The sequence below is a fragment of the Olea europaea genome, chromosome 20 (genome assembly GCF_002742605.1).
Source record: "Olea europaea var. sylvestris chromosome 20, O_europaea_v1, whole genome shotgun sequence".
NCBI lineage: Eukaryota > Viridiplantae > Streptophyta > Magnoliopsida > Lamiales > Oleaceae > Olea > Olea europaea.
Genome location: NC_036256.1, coordinates 11,618,021 through 11,641,665, shown reverse-complemented (window position 1 = coordinate 11,641,665; position 23,645 = coordinate 11,618,021). Strand labels below are relative to the sequence as shown.

Here is a 23,645-nt window from a genome sequence, read left to right as displayed (position 1 = left end):
TATTAAAAAAATAGAAAATTAAGGTTGGTGTTTCAACCTTTTATCCAGTAAAAATAGATTTACTTTCTTTTTCATCATCTCATCCCAAGTCATAGATTATTTTCCTTATTCAGATTAAAGATGATTTATTTTTTTTATTTTCTAATTTGTCCTTTTTCTAATGTGTCCTTGTTAACATATATGAACTACTCGTATTTAAACCATTATTTATTGTAGGAGTATATTAAGAAAAAATGAAACAAAAAATTGTATTTTCAACTATATTATTCTTAACTAAATTAATTATATTTTCTTATTCAGTGTGAAAATAATAATGAGTCTATCGTTATGTGACGGAAAAAGTATTTAAAAAGTAAATTCTTTCATTCGGAACCTATTAAATTTCTTTAAGGCTTATTGGCGCAATATCTCCAATGTATGGACATATTGCCAAATCCTATATGAACTTTGAAGTATAGAGGAACCCATTTTTTTTCTATTTTCTCAATAAATCTTTGTGAAATGATGAATATACGCTACTATTTAAATAAAACGAAAAGGAAATAAGAAAAAAATAAAAAACTAATTTCAATTATAGTCCCAAAATTTTGAAAAATACAATTGAGTCCCAAATAAATAACTAAAAAAAACTCTTCTTTCAAATTCAACGTCTTCCCCCATCACCAAATTCAAAAAGGATTTTTCTTTATTTGGTGGTGAAGATTTTTCTTCAACAATGATATTTTTGCTTTATTTAACTAAAACAATGATCATCTTCACAAGGATTTATTGAGAACATATAATAAAATGAGTCTTCTACACTTATGAACTAGTTCATATAGGGGGTTTTCACCAATTTGAAAATGTTGATGTATTGACAATAGGTCCATATGTTGGGAGTATAGTACGAACAAGTCTTTCATTAATCAGTGTGAAAATAGAAATAAATCTATCTTCTTAGGACGAAGTGAATATTTCAATAGTAAAACATTTTCATTTTAGCCTATTTAAATATACCTATAGTAAGCATGTGCTTTACACATCTTATGTGTCGGATGAATTAAATGCGTACTGCTTTTTGAAAGTTGTCGAGGTAATTGATATTATTAAAGAAAAAAATTAAAATTATTAAATTAAGTATGTGGAGATTCAGATTTATGTTGAGTTTAAAAAATTGAGATTGAGAATCATATGAACAAACATTTGGCGGATTGAGCCATTGATTTTCAATTTTCAAAATACAAGGAATCATACTAGAGGATTTTGGCCAAATCTAAAATATAGTGTAAATTTTGCTTAACAATATAACATTTGTTCGAATTTGAGAGTTCTTGAACACACCAAAATAATAAATAAAACAGGTCTGATCTTTGCTTAAGGCTGTTGCGTCAAGGGTTCGAATCCTGAAATATGGATTTGGCTCTTGGGTAAGTGCAAGTGTACAAACAGCCTTCCACCCTGTATCTTTGGAGGCATAACCTGCGATTTACCTCTCTCACGATACTCCAGGACAGGGGTGGTGGAGGACCCTTAAGGTTAGGGTTTAACCTTTAAAACAGGTCAGATCTTCTGCCCACAAGTGATCCATTTCAATAAATAAAAAGCTTGACTTCATTTTTTCAAAAAAGATAAACTTTTTAGAACAAATAACTCCATATTCAGATTCTAATGATTAAAAAAAGAAAAAAGATAAAGAAAAATCGCTTCATATTTCACAAAAATATATCGCTATGTTATCTCCCATTGGCGCTAAATAATATTATTTCATTTAACTCATACTTGAATGTGATTGTTCAAACGTCGAGAAATGATGAAAATGAGATTTTTTTTTTTTTTTTGTGCAAATTGTTATTATCTTATGGATAGCATAACTTCTCTTGAAGGATGGATGGTTGCTCTCAAAAGTTTGCACCAACCGAAAAGTATTAAGAAATCTTGACCACACAAAGAAGTGGCAATTTTTACAAAATGACATGTGTGACATTTTGCATCTAAAAGTTACAAATTTTGCAAGGCTAAATATATTTGCACAACAGTTTTTAATAACCGAACTACATTTTAATTGTATGAATTATGTATCAAACTTTTTTTCATCTTATTCTTATTCTTAAATTAACATAAATTGTTCTTAATCATGGTTTTTCTGCAAAATTTTCCTTAAAATAGAGTAAAAAGACTCATTAGTTCATTGCGCCCTTGTTTAGACATCGTTATTTGATATTATAATTTACACACACACACACACACACATTTATTAAAAATGTGTGGATAAAAAGACGAAAAAGTTTTGGGCTTATATGTAATATTATTTTATTAGAGAATGTATGGTTGATAAGATGAAAAAAAAGGATTATAATTTTAAGCTTCATTGGCCCTCCATTGTTTGGTATTATAATTTTTGGAATAGTATTTTTTTGGAGACTGTTTAGTTTAAAAAGATGGAGAAATTTTTTATTTACGTATAATATTATTTTATGAAAGATTATGTTGTTAAAAATAAGAGAGATAAATTGTAATGTGAAATAATGGAGGCCAAACGGGAGCATAATGAGGCCAAATGGGGGCTATATTTTAAATATCTAAAACAAATAAGAATGCAAAATGAGATTAAAAATATTTGAACTCCATTTCAAAGCATGGTAACAATATTTTAAAATGAAAATCATGATTAACGATAGAAATTTTTTATCAATAAATTGTTAAAAATAAGAATGTGATAAAGAAAAAAATTAAAAATATAAGTGTAATGATAAATAAAGATTAACGACCTTTAATATAATTAAAATATAATATATTCATTATAAAATGTTGTGTCAATATAATCACCATTTTTATAAACGTTTTCAAAATAGTTACATTCCAAATCCGTCCCTCAAATTGAACCACGTTTCCCTTGAAAACATTGAAAAATGAAAAAGAAAAAAAGCCCTGGCCTCGTTCTAAACATTGAAAAATGAAATGGAAAAATGCACCGTCCTAGCCACCGCCACGATTTCTTTGTTTAATTCTTATTTTGTCCGTTTGACCCATTAAATTTCATTTTATTTTTTTCTCTCTTTCATAAAATAAATTTTCATGTAAATCGAAAATTTTTCCTTCTTTTTAATTACTTTTTTAAAAAAAATACTATTAAACCCATTTTTATTTCAAAAGATGGGGGTCAAACAAGAGCTTAAAATAGATAATCAAAAAGTCCACCATTGAATTTAACTTACTTTTGAACAAACTTATTCAAAAGAACTTTTAAGCGTTTTCAAAATTGAAGATCGAGAAGTCAGATATTAGAAGAGAATTTTGTAGATCCATATATTTTCATATACTATCGTTGCGGAGTATAATCCTTATTTTCTATTTTAATTAAGTCTTAAATTGTTTTCAGTTCAAGTTTAATTTGATCAAATTGATCTAAATTTTACTCGAGTCTGTTATTCTATAGTAGTGCTATTTCTGCTGTTCTAGAGAAAACGAATTGAAACTCAACAATGTCCTTCTGAATTATTGTGAGCTTACTATCTTTCTCTTCCTGTGATTTTAACAATCAAATCTATAAAAAACTCAATAAAGAGAAATGCAAAAGACATATAAAATTGAACTATGTTATTCTGTAATAGTTAAGATTGAACATATCATTAATTGAATTAATGATAGTTTTGTAAATATTAAAAAAAATTAATCATGGTACGAAACTCAAAAATTGAATGGAACCGAATTGAACCGAATATAATCGAACTCGAACAATTCTATAATTAAATTTAGACCCGACAGTTCCATTTACTAAACCCTTGTTTGAGCCCCATTTCGGAGAAAATACATTTTTGAATAGTGTATTGATGGAAAATGTGTGATTAAAAAATATTAAAAAAATTAGATTTGCGTATAATATTATTTTATTGAATAATATGTGATTAGAATGATGTCAATACATTGTTTAAGAATATATTTTTTCCTCCAAAGAATGAGGTTCAAACAAGGGCTAAATACCTGAAAATTTCAAGCCTGGACCATGCCTGTCCTACTATTTCTTATTCCATATTTCATACTAAGCCCTATTTGGTATAATTAAATTTAATTTTGACAAAGATTATGAAATATTGGTTGAAAAGTTGATAAAAATGGTGAATTTCACAAAGTGCGTGATTAAAATTATTTGATTTCAACTTAACTTTTATCAAAATTTTATGCTACACCAAATAAGAACTAAATAAATTTAGGAAAATTGCAGCAGCGATCCTAACATTTTCCGTTTTTACAAACTTTACCATACCATTCATTTTGTACCAGCGAAAGTTCCCAATATCTCATAAATATGCACTTGAGGCCCATCTGAATAGAAACTATTTAAAATACTGTCAGTTGATTGGGAAAATTCCTTGAACTACATGCTATCATGACGGTTAATTGGTTGTTGATACCTTTTTGGACCGTGTTCTGAATGATTTTTTTCGATGTTGATCCCTTAATTTTTTCAGTCAACTAATTGTGTTTTGGATGATTTTCATCTAGATGAATCTCAAGTGTATATTTGTGAAAGTTTAGGAACCTCTGCTGGTACAAAATGAAGGGTAAGGTAAAGTTCGCAAAAAAATGAAAAAATTAGGGATTGCTATTACAATTTTCCCATAAATTTATGCATATACACGTTAAACACGTTTGCACGAGCTCGTCCACAGGATAGCGACTCTTGTTTGGTGCCAAGGGGTATATCCAAATGCATCCTTACCTTTGATCCACATGTCTTTGAGCGTTGATAAAATATGGGTTATGGAATATTGTTCCTAAATGGGCGTGTTATGTGCTCCATTCACAATGGATGTCATGGGGACCACAAATTAACTCTTAATTTATAGAAATTTTAAATGAAAAATTTTCTCAATTCATTCTAAAAGGTTGAATCCCAACCTTAAGGACCCCATCGTTCCGTTCCTGGAACATCGTAAGGAAGGTAAATTACGAAATGTGCTCTAGCAGGTCAGGGAACAAAAGCTTACCCGTACACTGATACCCACAAAGAGTTTAATTCTATATATCAGAAATCGAACCATTACACTGCGACTGTCAACAAGATCAAGACTACCTCACTCCTATCATTTGCACCATTGGGTTATGCCCCGGGGGGCTTTCTCAATTCATTCTAGAAATTACATAAAGAATATTCGTATACTCTTTACACATAATAGTTAGATGCACTAGAATAAATATTACTTCTATTTTGGTGGAGATTAAAATAAGATTTTTATTAAATTTTGATAGAATTTGATAAACTGTTTAGTTAAAATTAATTGTTGAATTTGTTCTGAATTAAAATCTGAATTTTAATTTTCATCAAACTAAGGCACTATAAGATTTACGGTATAATTACTAGATTACTGAATGATAGAATATGTTAATATGAATACAACGGAAACAAGATAGAATTAATAATTGATGAATGAGAACGTGAATAACGAATAGAAACTTAAAATAATTAACATAATTGGTGTCGTGGTCACACCAAAATTCGATGACTCTAATGTGATAGACAAAGGGTTGATCATTAATGAAAGATAGGAGAAACCTACAAAAAAAGGGGCAGGGGGATGTTCTCGACCCATTTTGATAAAGGATTTTTCTATTTGTATATCGAGGATTGTGGGCCCCCTCTTGTGAGGGGGTTGGTAGGCACCCTGGTGTATATATAGACAATGGACCAAACATAACTCCTCGGACATAGTTTAGTGGTGCAAAGGATAGGAGTGTGGTTATCTCACGCTTTGCTAGCAGTCGTAGTGTGGGAGTCGATTCCTGAAACATGGAATTGGACTTCTTGTAGGCGTAGTGTTCATGCAGCTCTTGTTCTCTGGCCTGCTGGACACATTTCGCGATTTACCTCCCTCACAAAATTCTGAGGACGGGACGGTAGGAGCCATCAAGGTTGAGGTTCAACCGTTTTAGACAATGGACCAAACACACCTTTTGATAAAATAGGTAATTTAAAAGTTTGACAGTTGATTATAGACAGACACAAGAAAATGGACCTAACAAGCCTTCCCTTACGGCCATTGTCGTTAAAAAATGGAGGACGAAATCATCCACCTCCTGCCACGACCGTTGCTTCCCAATCACGCCACCTTGCAAAATAATTGCTTATTTTAATCACGCTTCCCAATAATTTTTACTCACTTTTGCGTGTACTCATTCAACGCCCCGCCCAGAAAATAATTTCTGTCGGTAAAGAACAGTATTACTCTCAGATTTGACATTCTTGCTGTAATTCTTGTCTTAAAAGGGAAATTTTCGCCGCCCAGAAAATATATAGGAATAATAAGAAAAGGGCAGTTATTTTTCGTTTCAAATGGTCCATGTACGTATCGGGATTTTCGGAGATTGATTTTTAATCAGAAGAATGCCACCGGCGTCGACGGCTCGTAGCTCGGCTTATCTCACGGCTCTCACTCAAGAAATTGAGAAGAAGCTTCAACGTGTATGTAATTACTATCTGATTATGTATTTGTGCAGTATATAGACAGATTAATAAATTTTATTTATTGATTTTTATTTTGAAATCATGGTGTAGGCATTAGCTTCGTCATCGCAGAGGCGCAATTTGTTGCAGGAGTTATTCGCGGATATAGCTCTGGAAGTTGATGATCGTGCAAGAGGTAAATCAAGAAACAATTCATTTATTCGTTAATTTTGTTCAATGCATGAACTTGTTAGTAATAATTGTTGAGGAAAAAAATGAATTAAAAAGGAACTGTCTTAGCTGAATAGTGAAAACTATTAACTATCGGAGTAATTCGTGTGAGTTGTTCTTTCCCAGTTGTAGCGTTTGCACAGGAGCTCTAATGGTACTAAATTGATTGTGTTGCTTTTCGGGATGTACTTTTACTGCTGCAGTGTGATTTAGGAACACATGGGCAAGATCATTTATTGGTGCTCTTTTTATACTTCAAGAAGGGCTTATAAAAGAGGCACTAATTTTCATTTCCCACAACCGGATATAGATAGTTAATTCATAGATAATGGGCTGTCTCCTATTGATTTCGAGAAGATGTTCTCTAAGGAGATTCCTGTTCCTTCATGATTCCATATTTGAGTCGAAGGAGCTCCGCCCAAATTTATAACTCCGTACTGATGTATGTCTTGCATGTTTTCAACTTAACAACAAAAGGTCTGAAAGCTTGCCCATTTGCGTTGTTTGGGTTTAGAATGATGAAGGCGGAGATGCTGACAACTGACTGCCTCTATTTCAAACTAAATTTGAACTCAATGTATAGGTACGAGTTATTACAATGTTACTACTTCCTGTCAATGAGTTCAGAACACAACTTTTGCGCATCATTTTCAAATTGTTAACAGTATGATAGTGACTACCCATGTTCCTTACATCTGAGTGTGGGCGTAGAGTCTCCTTAACTCTTTCTTTTTTCTTTTTTCCTCTGTTGGTTCAAAGGGAAATGGGGAAAAGATAATTTATGGCACATATTACCTTTTAAGGAACACGCTTCCTTTAAGAATTAAATTACTTTTCCACGTTTCACAATGTTTTCGAGACAAAAAGATTTCTTTTACACTTATCCAGAATTTCTGAGAGTTAATCCTATTTCCCTGTTTTTTGTTCTCTTATTTTTTCTTTTGAGTTTCACGAGCATATAATTGTATCTACTTTCATGTTGTTGAAATCGATGTGTGCATATCACAGTTTAAGGTGTTTATTCGTTGTTTAATTTTAAAGAACCACTGCATTGACAGCATAGTCAGATATAAGATTGTCAAGGCTCAAGGTGTTCTATCATCGTAGTGGTGACTGAAATTATTAACTTCAAATTTGAAGGGCCAGTAGAATTGATAGGGTGGCTAGCTAATATCAATTCATTTCCCTGGACCTGGAGTGAGTATGAGAACTTTTGACGTCTAAGGAGGTCCCTGTCAAGCCTAAATGTGTCTTCTATGTTTTATTTTATTTAATTCCCTCTTGGTCTTTCTTCGTCAAAGACTTTTATCCTACTGCCGTCATTGGATTACCCATTGTTTTCTAGTCTTCATAAAGGAAACTAGCAATAAAAGCTAAAGAGATAAAAGTACAAATGATCTTTAAACTTAGAGAATGTACTTTTGAATACCTCAGAATTTCGATGCAGGTAACTAAGAATTAATGTATATATAGATGTTGATAGTGCGAAATGGGTGACAGTTCTAGAATATCTGTCTGAAGTTAATTATCCCTTGTCATTTAGTGGTTAGTCTTATCTTTTAATGTATCTAATTCCTTTTGTTTAAGAGGCGATTCTGTGATTCTTGCCGTCAATGCTTTTGGTGGGTATTGGCTCAATCTTGTATTTGAGGAGAAATATATTTATGTATATTTGTATAACCAAATCAAGTAGTGTGTCTGTGTGTGTAGCAGTTACACCCTAATTAAGGAAAACTATATAATATTGTCGATCCCCATGAATCAGGGATCAACCTAACTAATTATATTCAGAAATTAGGACAATGCTACAATTAGAAAATTACTCTAATTTTTTTCACATTTCTACAGTTGTAATCTTTTGGAATATCAGAGTATCTTACAGATTCTCTGTCAGTATTGTCTGATTCTCTGCTGTTTTCTTCATTTAATTGAAACAGAGATCATATTTGGTGGGGAAGATACAATCTCTGTGGCAGAGGATGCGAATCAGAGCCCAATATGCTTCTACAACGTGCTTGCCGATCATTTTGTTCAAACGCCACAGATTGTAAAATCAATTCTTGATCTGATTGTGCAACTTTGGAGCCAGTTATTTGCATCTAATATATTTTCCCTCTTGTTCCACAAGTGGGTACGTATTATTTATGCCTATGTGAACTTTCCTATTTTTAACTGTTTATGGTGTAGTAGTACTGCTAAAGTCCTGATGGAGAACATTCATTTTTTAAATTGCATTTGTATCTCCTGTCCAATTTGATTTATGTAATTTCATCTTTCTTGCTGCTGGCTACCTTTAAATGCAAAATTGAGCACTCTTCTTTCATTTCTTTGATTCCATAACTTATTCTTCCAGTTATTCGAAGTTCAGCTTGATAACCCTGAAGCCCTCCTTCGTTACTCCTCTGCTCTCGTCCAAGGTGCTAGGAATGTCTTCTGGTAAGAAGCTTATCAATTCCATGTAACTTAAAAGTAGTTGGCTGACATGATGCTACATAGGCTGGAAAAGAGAAGTGGGGTTTAGGTGTTCAATATTCCATCTTAGGAACTTCATATGTTTAGTCAATTAGACACCTCCCTTTTTCTCCATTTTTCTTCTTCCAAGTTAGGAGATGGAATGCTTCTCAATTGGATAACTGCTTACATGCAGGATTGACATCCAAACAAATGCAAGGCGTTTCCAGAGTCTCTTTCAGGTGAGCTGTTTTTTTAAAGACGCAATATGTTGCATCTCATTTTGTGTAAATCCTCAATATTTTGAATGATGACAGTATCTTCTAGGAGATGTTGCTCTAGTTTCTGAGCGATTAAAGAAGATCCCCCTACAGGTCTGTCATTTATCTGGACAATAATCTGTTGATCCCTTGTAGGCTATGGACTCTAAGCTGTTAATATTTTGTCATTGTGATTCATTACTAACTTGAGTTCTTCTCATCATCCATCAGGCTCAGCAAGACCTGTTTCTTCTTCTCTCAAGTTTCATGTTTTTCTATAACTCAGGTTTGTGAACTCCACAGCCTTAAGCTTTTGATTATCTCTTCAATAGTCATTCTAACAAACTGCTGATGTTTTCTCACAGTTGACGAACTTGAAAGCTTTTTAAAGCAATTTCCTGATTATCCAAATGCTTTCTTGATTGGGGGTCCAGAAGACTTTTTTGTTACTGAATTAGCTGATCAGGTGGCCAACAAGATACCTTTTGAATAGTTCTTCTGTTCCATGCATTTGATTATGATCCTTGCTTGTTATTCCTTTAAATAACTTTTACCCTTCTGTCAGTTAAATTGATCTATAATTATATTGTTCAGATTCAAAAATTGAAGGTGGAGCCGGTGCTTTTGCATTATCTTTCACAAATTAAAGCACTCCAGGGTACTGCTAATCTATTGTTGCCGATGCCATGCGTCGAACAATTTTAAGAATTTTCGACCTTTTTGATGTCAATAAGCTGGAGGTTAATCTTCTTTATATTCTTGACAGGCCTAGAACTTAGAATGACAACAAGTACAAGACTGAAAACATGTCTGTATAGCTTCACGTCTCCAGGTGGCCCAATGTATCCAACAAGAGCTGTTCGCCATGCAGCATGGGAAGCGTTAGATTTTCTATTTCCCGTGAGTTGTTAAATTTCGAAGAAACCATTTTTTTTAGCTAGTTATAACTTGCAGAATCCTTGCGTACACGAGTTCTTTCTCATTTATGCTGCACTTTGAACCCTGGAGATGAGCTAACATCACCACTGACCTTTAATTCTGTAAAAGCCAAAGATGGAAGGCAAGTAGGGTTGCACATCTGCCTCACAAATTTCGATTATTATAAAAGAGAGATTTTAAAAATTAAGAAGATACAGAATATTGCTGGAAAATTATTAGGAAATACATAGTAAATGAAACACAACAATGTCCATAAAAAAAAGTTCTAAACATCTGCTAGGCAAATGAGAGTACAGATACTGATTACCATTTGAATGGATGCTCGGAATTTTGAAGGCATTGTTTCATATTTATGATTGCATTGACATGGCTTAGTTCTCGCTATGATATGACACGGATGCTGTGTTCCAGGTTGGGAGATATCCTCGGCATCTTATAAGTCTCTTCTTCAGATTGCTTTATCCGTGGTACTGGCCCTCGTCTTGTTGGAACTTTGTACTGTCTTGTTTACAAGCTGTACTGTATTCTCTGTTTGGATTCATTTTTTCTGGTTTGGAGAAATTGAGAAAACCGAAGCACTCGTAGACTTCACGTGTTGTACGGTATTGTTAGGAAATCTGTGCAAGAGATTTTTATCTTTTGTTAACATGATTTGGTTTGTAACTGTTGTATTCCGTACAGAATGTTCTTGTATTAGTGGAGTAAAAAATGCTGAAGTTGTGCTTCGAACTTTTGAATTGGAGTCGGGTTTTCTAATCTAAACCTCCTGAATGCCTCTCATTTGCTATTTGGGGAACACTTGTACGTGTTTGGTAAGTTGAATTAGATGGTAATGAACAATAATAAATATGAAAATAAAGTTCAAGTCCTATCAGTTATACTGTAGAATTTTATCTATTGTTGTGTACTAAACATGCTCTTGAACAATAAAGGATTATGGAGATAACACGATCGTACTGATGTCTACATCCTCCCTTGGTCAGGCCATGAGCAAACTGGAAGCATAACCAGTCTCACTGAGACAGGAAGGACACCTGGTTAACTCAACACCAGCCAACTGAACACGGTTAAATCACTGACTCGATGATCTAGTGTTTTGGCTAAATCAATGATCGGACTACTCTCAATTTTCCGATTACTCCAAAAGGAAATTTAAATATCTAGTAGCCGGAATTTCATCATTTGCCAGCCTTACCCCAGAAATCATACAAGAGGGATAAAAACCTTCGCTTAAAGTCACTACCCAGAAGGAAGAGGAAGATCTAATTTGTCCAATTGACCTCATCGTGTCCTTTCCTTCTTTTTAACGTGCATAACCTATTTTATCAAGGAGAGAGAGTTGAGGGAATTCGATTCCTTCAAGGGATAGATCTATAGGAATTCACGTATCTCAATAACCAAAAAACATTATTTGAATAATCCCATATTAAGTGTTAAATTGGCTAAAGGTACGAATCATAATTATTTAGGAGATGCATGACCCAACGATCATTATGTATTTTTTTAAGGACCGAGCTCCATGTACAGGAGCTCGGTTCACAAGGGGCTGCCAGGCCCCTCACCGTAGGGGTCGGACCTCACAAGCATTAAAAAAAAAAAAAAAAAAAAGGGACCCGCCCTCACCTCCTCTCTCACCTGGCATGGGCTTGTGAAGCAGGCCCCTATACTCCCATCTTTTTCCTTTTTGTACTATTGCATTTAAGGTAAGCTTAGCAGTTCTAAAACCTTCAATGATTTGTCAACACAATGTGTGTATATAGGGAATAGTCGCTTGAAATCAAATTCTCCCTAGATACATCAATTCTGAATTTCTTTTGAATATATAAATTGTGCTGACCCGCCCTCACCTCCTCTCTCACCTGGCATGGGCTTGTGAAGCAGGCCCCTATACTCCCATCTTTTTCCTTTTTGTACTATTGCATTTAAGGTAAGCTTAGCAGTTCTAAAACCTTCAATGATTTGTCAACACAATGTGTGTATATAGGGAATAGTCGCTTGAAATCAAATTCTCCCTAGATACATCAATTCTGAATTTCTTTTGAATATATAAATTGTGCTAAAAATTCAAAACTTATTTTCATCTTAATGGGAAAAAAAATAAAAAAATAAAACATTTTCAAACTAAACAGAGAAAAATGAACAAGCTATTCGTTAGGATCAAGAAACTCAAAACACTGAATCTGTTCATCCAGAACATTTGAAATCATGTTATATGATGGAAATACTATTTTTAAGCATATTTTATATACTCAAAAGTTATAAATGAATGGCCAAACAGCCACACGAAGAACCTCGTCACAAAACAAAAGGCGTAACTTACAACATAAGATCATCAATCACGAAAAGAACTATGAAGAGACTCCCTCAAAGAACATTCAATGCAGTTTCATGATGCAGGAAGCACTCTATGCTTTCAAAACTGTAGCTGCCTAATAGCTTCCAGTTTGGTTCAGCCTTCGATTGCATACTCTGAACAACGTCTGAGTAAAACCTTGTGAACATTTGACATATAAATCCCATTCTGATCCTTCGCGCGCCATACTTGAACTGAAACTTGACAAGCTAATATAACATAATGTCGATTCAATAATCAATACATAATCATAGGTGGTCCCAAGCCTGCGTGAGGGAGGTGAAGGCAGGTTGATAACTAGCATAAAACTGTGTCAAGTCTTATTATATGAAACCCTATAATACACACACCTGTTTATCGATCCATGTAACATATCCAAATGAAAGGTACAATCAAGAAAAGAAACAAAGTTCCAGGAACCAATGTTCGACTCCTAGAGTACACTATCTTCTTTAAAAGAGCTGAATGTTGACAAACATACCAGATATTTGGAACCTTTTGCATCAGTCAACAGACTGTCGCTGTAGATGCAGAAAGTGAACCAATAAATGATATCAAATCAATTCGTTTCCATTGCATCAGCATGGTACTTCTCCAAATCAGCATCCAAGTCTTCAGCAGATACCTTCTCACCACGGCCTCTTCCTTGTCTGCGGCCTCTTCCAAATCCACGACCCCGTCCACCGCCACGCGAGTTTCCAAACCCACCACCCCTTCTTTGTTCTCTGTTCCACAGCCATATTTCCATCAAAATATGATAAAAACAACCCACTACGAACGGAGCAAAATACAGTACTGTGAATCAATATAAGTGGCAAACTACTGTTTCAACGTTGCACCACCAACCAAATCAGAGAATATTTATTTTTTCTTTCAGTTAATATTTTTGTCTAAATAGTCAATTTTACTTATTATTTTGCTCTAAAAAACTAAAATAGATCCTTATTCCATCTTCCCAAGTATGGGTGGGCAAATTAACTGCCTACCTGACTAACAGAACCAACCCGAGCCGACTGGGGCGAGTCTGAGTCAGTTTTCACCAGTCAGTCAGTCAGTCAGTCAGTTCGAGTCGGATTCTTATGACTGTAAACGGAGTCGGACAAAATCAGGTTGGGTCAGGTTTTAGCAATTAAGAACTGATCCTACTTGGCCCCGAATTTTTCGGTCCTCTTTTTTTTTTTTCTCATTTAAATATATAATGAAAATGGGCCTAAAATCATTTACATGATTGAGGAAACTGCCTTTGCCTTTACTGTATGTGCGTATATGTTTTACCGATGATATGCAGACCCAAAATAATTACTTTAAAGGCAAACCCGGCAGGCAAAAAAATCCACTATTTTGCGCCTAAACCAAACCAAACCAAATCAAACCAACCCAAACCGAATCTAGGACATCATCATAGTGTGTAAAGAAGATGCAAAACAATCTCTTAAAGAATAGTGGAGACCAGAAAGTGTATAATGTAAGACACTAATGGCCGGAAATTTGTCAAATGTAAATTTGATGGACAAGAAGTAAGAAAAATATTGGGTAACAAGAGCTTTAATCAGGTTGAGGTCTAGAATATAGAAGGGTCAAGAGAACTACAATAAATCTGTTTTAGGCTCTGATGAACATTGAGAACATTTTTTTCCATATCCGTGGGCAATATCAATTTATTCAACTGGTAACTTGCTAGAAAGTGTAGGATGACACTAGAAGGTAATAAATAAACTGTTCAAACAAATTTGTTGAGAACGCCGTTGCAATTATCCCCTTTACTTTTAAAGAGGATCTTGTTCATAATGATTATGACGTCATCTTAAATTTATAGAGTAAAAAATTTCACACTCCAACAAAGTCTTTACCTTTTGCTTTTTATTTTTCTTTTTCTATCAATCATTTATTCTTTTTTCCCTCATTTTTCAATTAAAAATATATATTTTTAGACGTTAATGGCTTCAAAATTCAATAATTTAAGAATAATTTGAATACTGGAGCATTGAAACTTGCAATTTTATGAAATACAATCATGGAAAAAATACTAAAAGAAAGTGAGTTTAGCTCTCCAAATTAGAAAGTCATACCACTCTATTTTGGAAAGTTAAAATATAGAGTCTCTTGGAGCCTAATGTCAAGCATTGAATTTTTAAAATAAAGAGCTTTTCACATTTAAAAAGCTTCTTGGAGATGCTCAAAAAAGTGATATTGATCGTGTACTATATTAAGTGTTTCTCTAGGTATCTTGTAATCTATCCTTTCATCTATCGCTTGACCATATTAATCCCAAAAACCCAACCAAAGTTTTCATCTTAGGAAACGACAATCAACTTTAAATGTTATATTCTTCTATCTCTATTAGGGCCTGCTTAGGAGTTTTGGGATACCAGTATTGGATCTTTTAAAGTACCGATCTTTTAAACAATATAGAGTAAATGTGTGTGTCACTCCTTAAAAATTCAATATAGCTTTACGTATTTTATCCAATCATTTTGTATTTTATATGAACTAACATGTGCACCAATTATTGTTGATTTGAATAAGGTCTTGCACGCTAATCATTTTCAATTGGAAATACTTGCTTTAGAGAGTAAAATTGGAAGAAATTTTGGAAAAAGGCCAAAACTACCGAATTGGTAGGTTGAGAAATACAACCTAGATTACAATACAATGCCCCAAAAAACTAACAAGTACTAATTTCCCCAATCTCTCATAAAAAAGTGTCACCCAAAATAGAGGTAAAAACTAGCAAGCCGAGTTTAAACCTATTGGAAGAAGTGTTTTCTGCACTTCTATACATCGGCTTTTTCTAAATAACCACTACCCTGACCAATGGCTTGTTTGGGAAGTGTTTATAAGCAGTTAAAATTATAAAAAGATAGAAAATAAGTTATGGACAAGTGGGTATTACTTGTGGGTCCCACAAAATGTGAGGACAAAAAGAAATTTGACTGAGCATAGATAGTTCATAAACATTAGCCAAACACAGGATTGGTAATGCAGCACTGGCTGTTAATATATAAGTCAGATACTCTGCATGTAAAATCAGTGGAAACAGTACATGTTAAAACATACAAGTAATCAAAATACCCACCTTCTAGGAACTACATTTGCATCACCAAAAGCACCAGTGGGTGGAAGAATGGCAGCAGCAGTAGCAAGGTTAGTTCCTACAAGCTCTATTTTCATCGGTTTCCCATCAAGCTGAACGTTATTATACCTCTTCACAGCATCTAATGCGTCTTGTCTTCTTGAGAAGACAACTTCCGCTGTACCCTGAAGAAAAGAATATTCTCTGAATCTCAGATAGACAGGGAAACTTTGCCAGAATGCTATATAAGGCCAAATTTGAAAAATACCTTTGATCTCCCACTCCTATCATAGTGTACCGTATATCGTTTCATATCACCAACTTCTGAGAACAGTTCCTGTAGATTAAAATAATGTATACTTCAGGTAAGGAATAGTCAATTAACCATTCTTAAAGTACACGATAGAAAGAGTCAGGAATAAACAAATTAACAAAGCAACAAAATGTACCACATTCTTAATCAACTGGATCATTTCCTAACTCTTCCCGCAGAAGATTAAATCTAAGGTGAATCATTTCCTACTACATCCAGAATATTTCAACCTATATAAACTAACTAGATACGGTAATGAGAACTAACCAGAAGCATAAAACCACAATTAGATCAGGAAGTCAATGCCATTTAAAAAAAGCACTTAACTTCACAATTTCAGAGAGAGAAAAAAAGAAAAAGGGATAAAAGAACACAGTGCCATTTGAGGAATACATTGGATGGCTGAAAATCAGACTATAAACCTCAGCAGAAATCTTGAGTAGAATAATCATCATACTAAGACACAGCTGCTGTAAGAAAAAATGCAGTCATGAGATTTCCTGTGTAAACAATCTATGTTCAGGAAAGAAGTTACATATGTCAATACTATATTTCCTTGTGTAAAGAAAAAAACTATACATAATATATGTCCAACTGATATGAATACTAGGTACGGCAACATCAGCCGACAGCGAGTACAGGCCATGGGGTTGCAGCACTCAAGTCTCTCACTGACATGTTAGTTGCAAATGAATTCTGCAAGATTTCAACAGAATTCAGTATGAATAGAACACTGAGAAAATCTAATTATGTTCTTTTGACAACTTCACCATTCCCATTCCAATTCCCAAGAGGAAAAAGAAAGAAAACAAAATGCAATATAAACTCTCACTAAGCATCCCAAATCTACTTTCACTCAGAACGGTGAGGAGAAGGGAGAAAGAAAAGGATAGAAAAGACTAGAGAGTGTGCTTTCGTCATGAAAAGAACAACACTCAGTTTTTTTCATGTGTTCAATATGTTCTCAAGTCAAAAACACTTGCAAGACAGTGGAATATAACGGTAATGAAGATGCTGTGGAATCCCATGAAGCCATAGTTTGTGCCAAAATGCATCTCAAGAGCTTCAATTTTTTATTGTGTATAAAAAAAGGTTGGTATAGAGTGAAAGAATGCATTAAGCTGAAAACAACTATTTTCCCTCTGTACGTTTGCATGTGAGATCAGTACTTGGATAGAAAATAATCAGAACATGTTGTATTTCTAATGCCTTCAATGCTATTCTATTTCCATCCTAAAAATATTAATTTTATGTAGATTGCTAAAATTTTTATATCAGTATTGGAGTTGAGCTTAATTATAAACTGTCACACCAGTCCTGAATAAGGATCATTGACATTCTGACTTTGTTAAAATGGATAGAAAATTTGGGTCTGGGAGTTGGATTTGGAGAAGACGGCTCCTTCACTACTTGATTATTTGTTTAGAAGGTTACTTTATACTAGACCCGCTACATGATAAATGGATATACTGATTTTGGTTATTTTAGTATACGTGACTAAGCTGTCTTGACCAGCTGATTGTTGGGATTCAGGATTCTTGCAGGTTGATTGTTGAATTCCTTTACTTGGGCGATATTTGGGAATCGGGGATATTTTTAATTCGAACCTATCAATCAGGTTTTACTGTTTTTTGCTTATAATTATGTCTATTGGAAAAATTGAATCTGGATATTCCAAAAGAAAACAGAATAAAAAGGTTCATCAATTGATTAAATCTCAAGAGGGACGGAATTATTTTCTAAGTTGAAACTTTTATGGGAAGCGATAACTACAGAAACTAATGAAGTTAGATTACATTAAGAGAATGAATTGTTGTTTCACAAATGCTTGGATTGTTTACAGGGTATTACTAACTATTCTGATCACCATTGCGTCAGTTGAAAAGAAGTCTTTCAAAGTTGAAATCAATTAAATCTTATCTTCGATCAACTATATCACAAAAGAGGTTGAGTGGATTAGCTATCATTTTATTTTTTCTTTTTTTGAATGTGGGTTCATACCAACTCAAACTCTTGATATTGAAAGTGGAATTTAATACACAATTCCACCCAGACAAGAAGAGCTGGTACCTATGATTTCTATTAAAAAAAATATGTTAGAAAAAACTTGATTTGAGTTGTTTGATTACTAATTTTGCATCTCAAAACGTGAGAAGATTAAATATGATGCTAGCCTAATATCTCGGATTGTCAGTGATATTTTATTTTGTAATTCTAACTTTTAGATTGTACAAAATTTTCATTTAAATAAAGATATATTTTTTATTTAAATATTGCTATACATGTAAAAAATTGAAATTATAGGGCCTCAAATTTCTCAAGGCTGGCCTTGCTGCCCAGATTTGTCAGCCTTGTTTCTCCATGCATTCTGCAACTAAACATCTATCAAACACGTCCTCTCTTAACTCCAATAACCTCCTAAATAGAAACCACAAGTTAAGATTACTGATTTTGTCAGCATGAACGATGATAAGGCTCCGAGACTGGACGGTTTCTCGTTCTCATTCTACAAGGCATGCTGGGATGTGGTTCGACTGGACATTGTGAATACTTTATCTTAATTTTTTGAACGTGACAGATTCCAGAGAAGTTCTAACGCTACATTTATTGAGCTCATTTCTAAGAAACCGGGAGCGACTGATATTAAGGACTTTCGCCCCATTAGCCTTGTCAGTGGGGTGTATAAGATTATTGCGAAAGTCCTGGCAAACAGATTAAAGGAGGTGCTGGGAAAAGTAGTGTCCAAGTTTCAGAATTCATTTGTAAAAGGACGTTAGATTTTGGACTCTGTGCTTATAGCGAATGAATACATAGATTCAAGAATGCGTCTATGGGTCCCAGGGATGCTATGTAAGCTAGATATTCAGAAGACTTAAGATCATATAAATTGGGGATTCCTGTTGTATATGCTCAGGCGCTGTGGCTTTGGGGATAAATGGTGTAAATGAATTCAATTCTTTATTCCTACTGTTTCATTCTCAGTTGGTCAACGGAGCACCTGAGGGTTATTTCCGGAGTAGTATAGGCTTGAGATAGGGGGATCCATTGTCTCCATTGTTATTTGTCATTGTGATGGAGGCTTTCAGTAGGATGATTGAAAGAGCCGTGAGAGCGGATTTGATAAGGGGTTTTATGGTTGACCAACTGCAGGTGTCCTATCTGTTATTTACAGATGACACGTTGATCTTATGCGATGTAGATGTTGAAAAATTCAGGAACTTGCGTCGTCTGCTCCTATGCTTTGAAGCGGTGTCTCGTTTAAAAATCAATTTGGGGAAGTCTAAGGCTATTCCAGTAAAAGAGGTCGATAATGTGGAGGAGCTGGCTGGTATATTGGGTTGTAAGGTTGCGCAGCTGCCGATTTCATATCTAGGGCTCCCGTTAGAGGCACGATTTAAATGTACCCATATCTAGAATGGTATTGTGGAAAGGATGGAGAGAAGGTTAGCAGGGTGGAAGCGTATGTACTTTTCTAAGGGAGGTAGACTTACTCTCATTAAATCCACTCTCTCCAATCTCCCTACTTACTTTTTGTCATTGTTCCCCATTCCGATTGCAGTGGCAAAGAGATTAGAGAGACTTCAAAAAGAATTTAGGGTTGGGGGAGAAGAGGAGACTCCATTTGGTCAATTGGGGAGTTGTTTGTTTGCCGATGAGGATGAGAGGTCTTAGGGTGAGGAGCCTTGTGTTGTTCAATAAGGTCTTATTGGGGAAGTGGTTGTGGCGACTTGGAGTGGAGAGGGAAAACTTCTGGAGAGAAATAATTGGAGTGAAGTATGGTGTGACGGAGGGGGGATGGTGTACATTTGAGGATCGTGGTTTTTATGGAGTGAGTTTGTGGAGGTCTATCCAACGAGGATGGGGTGCTTTTTTGAACAAACTGAAGTTTGTGGTTGGAAATGGTAATGAGATTAGATTTTGTGATGATTGTTAGTGCAGAGATCAACCGCTGAAGGAGGAATTTCCTTCCTTCCACCGCATTGCCTCAGTGCCCATTGCTATGGTGAGTGATCTCTTAGACATTCATAATGGGAGCTATAGCTGGAATATTACTTTTGGGAGGGATCTACAGAATTGGGAATTGGAAGATTATTCGCTGTTTATGACCTTTTTACATGATGCACAAATTCAAGTAGGAAAGAGGGATTGCATTAGGTGGAGGACAGCACGGGATAGCATTTTTTCAGTTCGCTCGTACTTTGGTTCCCTCTTGGGATGTGTGAATAATTCATTCCCCTGGAAGTTGGTGTGACAGTGTAAATTCCCTCCTCGGGTGGCATTCTTATTGTGGACAGTTGTGAGGGGACAAGTCTCAACGATGGATAATCTTCGACGTAAAAGCTTCTACGTAACCGAGTGGTGTTATATGTGCAAGAAGGATGGGGAGACGATCGATCATTTGTTCATTCATTGTAATGGTGTACGTTGGATTTAAAACAGTATACTTGGTTCTCAATCTATGGATTGGGTGATGCCTCATAGTATAGAGGACGTGATACGGGCATGGCGGAGAAAACTTCGTGATAAGGATAGCAAATTAGCATGGCACCTTATCCCGAGATGCATTGTATGGTGCGTGTGGAGAGAAAGGAACAATCGTTACTTCGAAAATCAAACAAAGACAAGAGAGCAGATAAGAGAAATATTTTACTTTACCTTGTATTCTTCGTTTAATGCTGTGGCTAGAAATCCTGTAGATAGGTTGCCTAATTTCATATTGTTCCTTAATGGCTTAAAGTGGTTGTACACCCCTCGTGTAGTCTCTTTTAAATAATAAAATTATCTGATTACCTAAAAAAAAAAAGATTATTGGTTTTGTGTCATAAGGCATGAAACCCAGTTATCCTAACAGCTTCACTTTTAGAAGTTACCTAGACTTCCCATAATAATGATTTCAATCAAAATAATTTCACTTTAGGTTGCTCTTGGAAAAGAATATGAGAATAAGTAATCTACAACAAACATAACATAGATAAAGTGAAGAAAATAGTGAATGTTCCCAAACAAACTGTCACCTACGCAAAACCTCTAAAAGCAAACAAGTTTTTGGAGTCCGTTCATAGCTTAGCGCCCATGAAAAAAATTCCAGGGTTCAGATTGAGACACGAAGTAAACATGTTTAGATTTGTTATAATGCAAGATGCTCGTAACTGTACGGGAAGAAATTTGCCAAATCACCCAGCAAGCGAGAGAACCATGCGGAAAATAAAAACGAGTAGAAGAGAGAAAAATGCACACTAATGTGGTTTGGAAAACTCATCGATGACCACCGGACAATGATAATCAATCAACTCAATAAACTTCAAAATACAAGACTCCTCTCACTCTCAACCTCTCCCTATAAAAAGCTAGAACACTCGATGCACAACATACGAACGCATGTGCCATTTTTTTTTCTTTTTCTGCCTTTCTCTCGCGCATTTAAAAAATGCCGTGTTGTGTACTTTCTTAACCCTCAAATTTCAATATGTGACTTTGTCATGTATTTACGTAATTCCTCCAACCAACTTCCCTGCTCTCTGCCCTAGGATTTTCGAGAAATTGAATGTTAAAAAATTTATAGTAGAACCTCAATCTACAGAAATTTTATGTCGTTACCCTTACCTTTTCTCTTTTAGTTAATATGAGTCAATGATCCAACACTTATCTTATTGAAGATTATTACACTCTGTAATAACTTCATATGTACATCCCACCAGTTCTATTCCTAGTTCCTGCAATTAAAGAATAAATGGAATCCCTAAAAGACAAGATGTTTCTGAATGTGTTAATCGGACCACATAAGCAATCAACATTCCTTTACTTTCTTGATATGTTGAGCTCCACATCTTTATCCATCCATTATTCATCTTGGTCCCAGTCAAGATCCAGAATCAGGATAAGCTATAATCAAATTTAAATGTTCTATGTTTCCAGTGCCAACACTAAAGAAAAAGACAGAGAGCGTCTTCTTCCACTTGTCCAGCATAATTTGGTGTCAGGAGACGAAAGAGATATGAAGCAAATTGTTGGAAATCAAGTTCTGAAAGAAAAGAGAAAATCCTGGCTGATGATGGTAAGATCATGGATATTGAAGAAGAATAAAATATTTCTACACTTCTAAGGATGAAGGGAAAAAAAAAATCTCAAAAGGAAAAGGACAGTAATATTTACAATATAGGATATTACTGTTAGGAGATTTGCGGTTGGTTGAGGTAATGGACTAGCTAAGGTACGGAACATAAAAGGATAAACAGAATAGCAATGAGTTTCCATTTCAGGTGCTGAAAAACAACACTGAGAAAACTAATCAATGGATCTGTGGGCTTTCGGTAGTTTAAGGCTCGGGCTACACAATGAGCTTAACTTGACAATCCAACTCATAAAGGAAATGAGATTGTTTGAGAAAGATGGATGGATATAACAACAAAATTAGAGAAGAAATAATAGAGGAAGCAGAAGTAAGCTAGTTCTTGATCTAAGAGTTGGATAACTTAGATTGCATATCAAAATCTTGGAAAAGCTTCAAAGGGTCCATAGCTACTCAATCATCCAATCTTGAATAGTGTAGTGAATTAGAAACAATAAAAGGCTTTATATGGACTACAAGTCCTAAACTTAGTAGTTCCAAGTTCTAATTTGGAAACTAAATAAATTACCTATCAAGCTAATACTAATTAGAGACACTTATGAAATTTCTGTAAGAACCAGACTCCATTCAGCTGATTAACAAAGATATCATTTTTTGCAATATTTCAGTGAAGAGATCACCTTAATATCCTCAATAGAAACGCTATAGTCCAAATTCGAAATGTATAACTTCGTTCCAGTCTCAATATTCGACCCTCGACCAGCAGCAGCGGAAAACATGTCATGTCCCCAAGTAGACTCCGGTGCCTAAACCACACACCACCATAATTCAGCAGAAAAAAAATAAATATATAAACAGCAAGCAATAAAACAAACAAAAACACAAAATTGCATCTCAGAGATGACGGATCTGACCTTGGCGACGGCATAGGGAGCAGCGCGATTGGCAGAGCGGTTGGAGAAACGGCGATTGGGGCCCGGACCGGATCCGGAGCTTGATCCGCGGCCTCTGCCTCGGAAGCCGGATTTCTTATTACTCTTGATTAGATCCTCTAGAGTCATGTCAAGGGGGGCACCAGACATTTTGCGACGGCTATTGAAATCCAAAATCGGAAGAAGAATTGAGGGTTTGGAGGAAGAAGATGAACGGCGGCTCGGGGAAAGGTACAGGACCGGAGCCAAAGGAGTCTCTACTCGACTAATAGATAAATATCTTATACGGTTTTTGCTTTAACGGAAATTGCACCATTGGTTCTCTACTTTTCAGAATAATTGTGCAATTAGGTTTTCACGGTGGAAATTGTCTGAATTTTCATTAAATTATCATTTAGCACTTCAAGTTCAAGGTTGAAAAACAAGATTTAGCCCCCGTCTATGAGCAATTGTTACCAAACTTCAATAAAAAAATTAGTCTCTATATAGAATATGGTCCCATACAATCCAACATTAATCGATTCCCTCTCTTCAAATCATGTACGCTATGTTACTACTTTACCCAGAGACGGATTTGGGGGGGGGGGGGGGGGGGGGCCCCC

General features: G+C 35.0%; 2 protein-coding genes across 2 annotated transcripts; one reads left to right on the top strand and one right to left on the bottom strand.

Annotated features, from left to right (window-relative positions):
* Positions 1–5,980: 5,980 nt before the first annotated feature.
* LOC111369626 lies at positions 5,981–11,171 on the top strand. The gene is made up of 11 exons (XM_022991212.1): positions 5,981–6,439; positions 6,533–6,617; positions 8,590–8,783; positions 9,006–9,088; positions 9,300–9,345; positions 9,421–9,477; positions 9,595–9,649; positions 9,729–9,829; positions 9,958–10,021; positions 10,130–10,263; positions 10,714–11,171. The coding sequence occupies exons 1-11, from the start codon at positions 6,362–6,364 to the stop codon at positions 10,885–10,887; spliced, it is 1,071 nt and encodes a 356-aa protein (XP_022846980.1). The 5' UTR covers positions 5,981–6,361; the 3' UTR covers positions 10,888–11,171.
* Positions 11,172–12,844: 1,673 nt separating this feature from the next.
* Positions 12,845–23,424, bottom strand: LOC111369625 (THO complex subunit 4A-like). Its single transcript, XM_022991211.1, has 5 exons — positions 23,026–23,424; positions 22,792–22,917; positions 15,997–16,065; positions 15,732–15,913; positions 12,845–13,380 (listed from the first exon to the last, which is right to left on the bottom strand). The coding sequence occupies exons 1-5, from the start codon at positions 23,191–23,193 to the stop codon at positions 13,215–13,217; spliced, it is 711 nt and encodes a 236-aa protein (XP_022846979.1). The 5' UTR covers positions 23,194–23,424; the 3' UTR covers positions 12,845–13,214.
* Between the last annotated feature and the right edge of the window lie 221 nt (positions 23,425–23,645).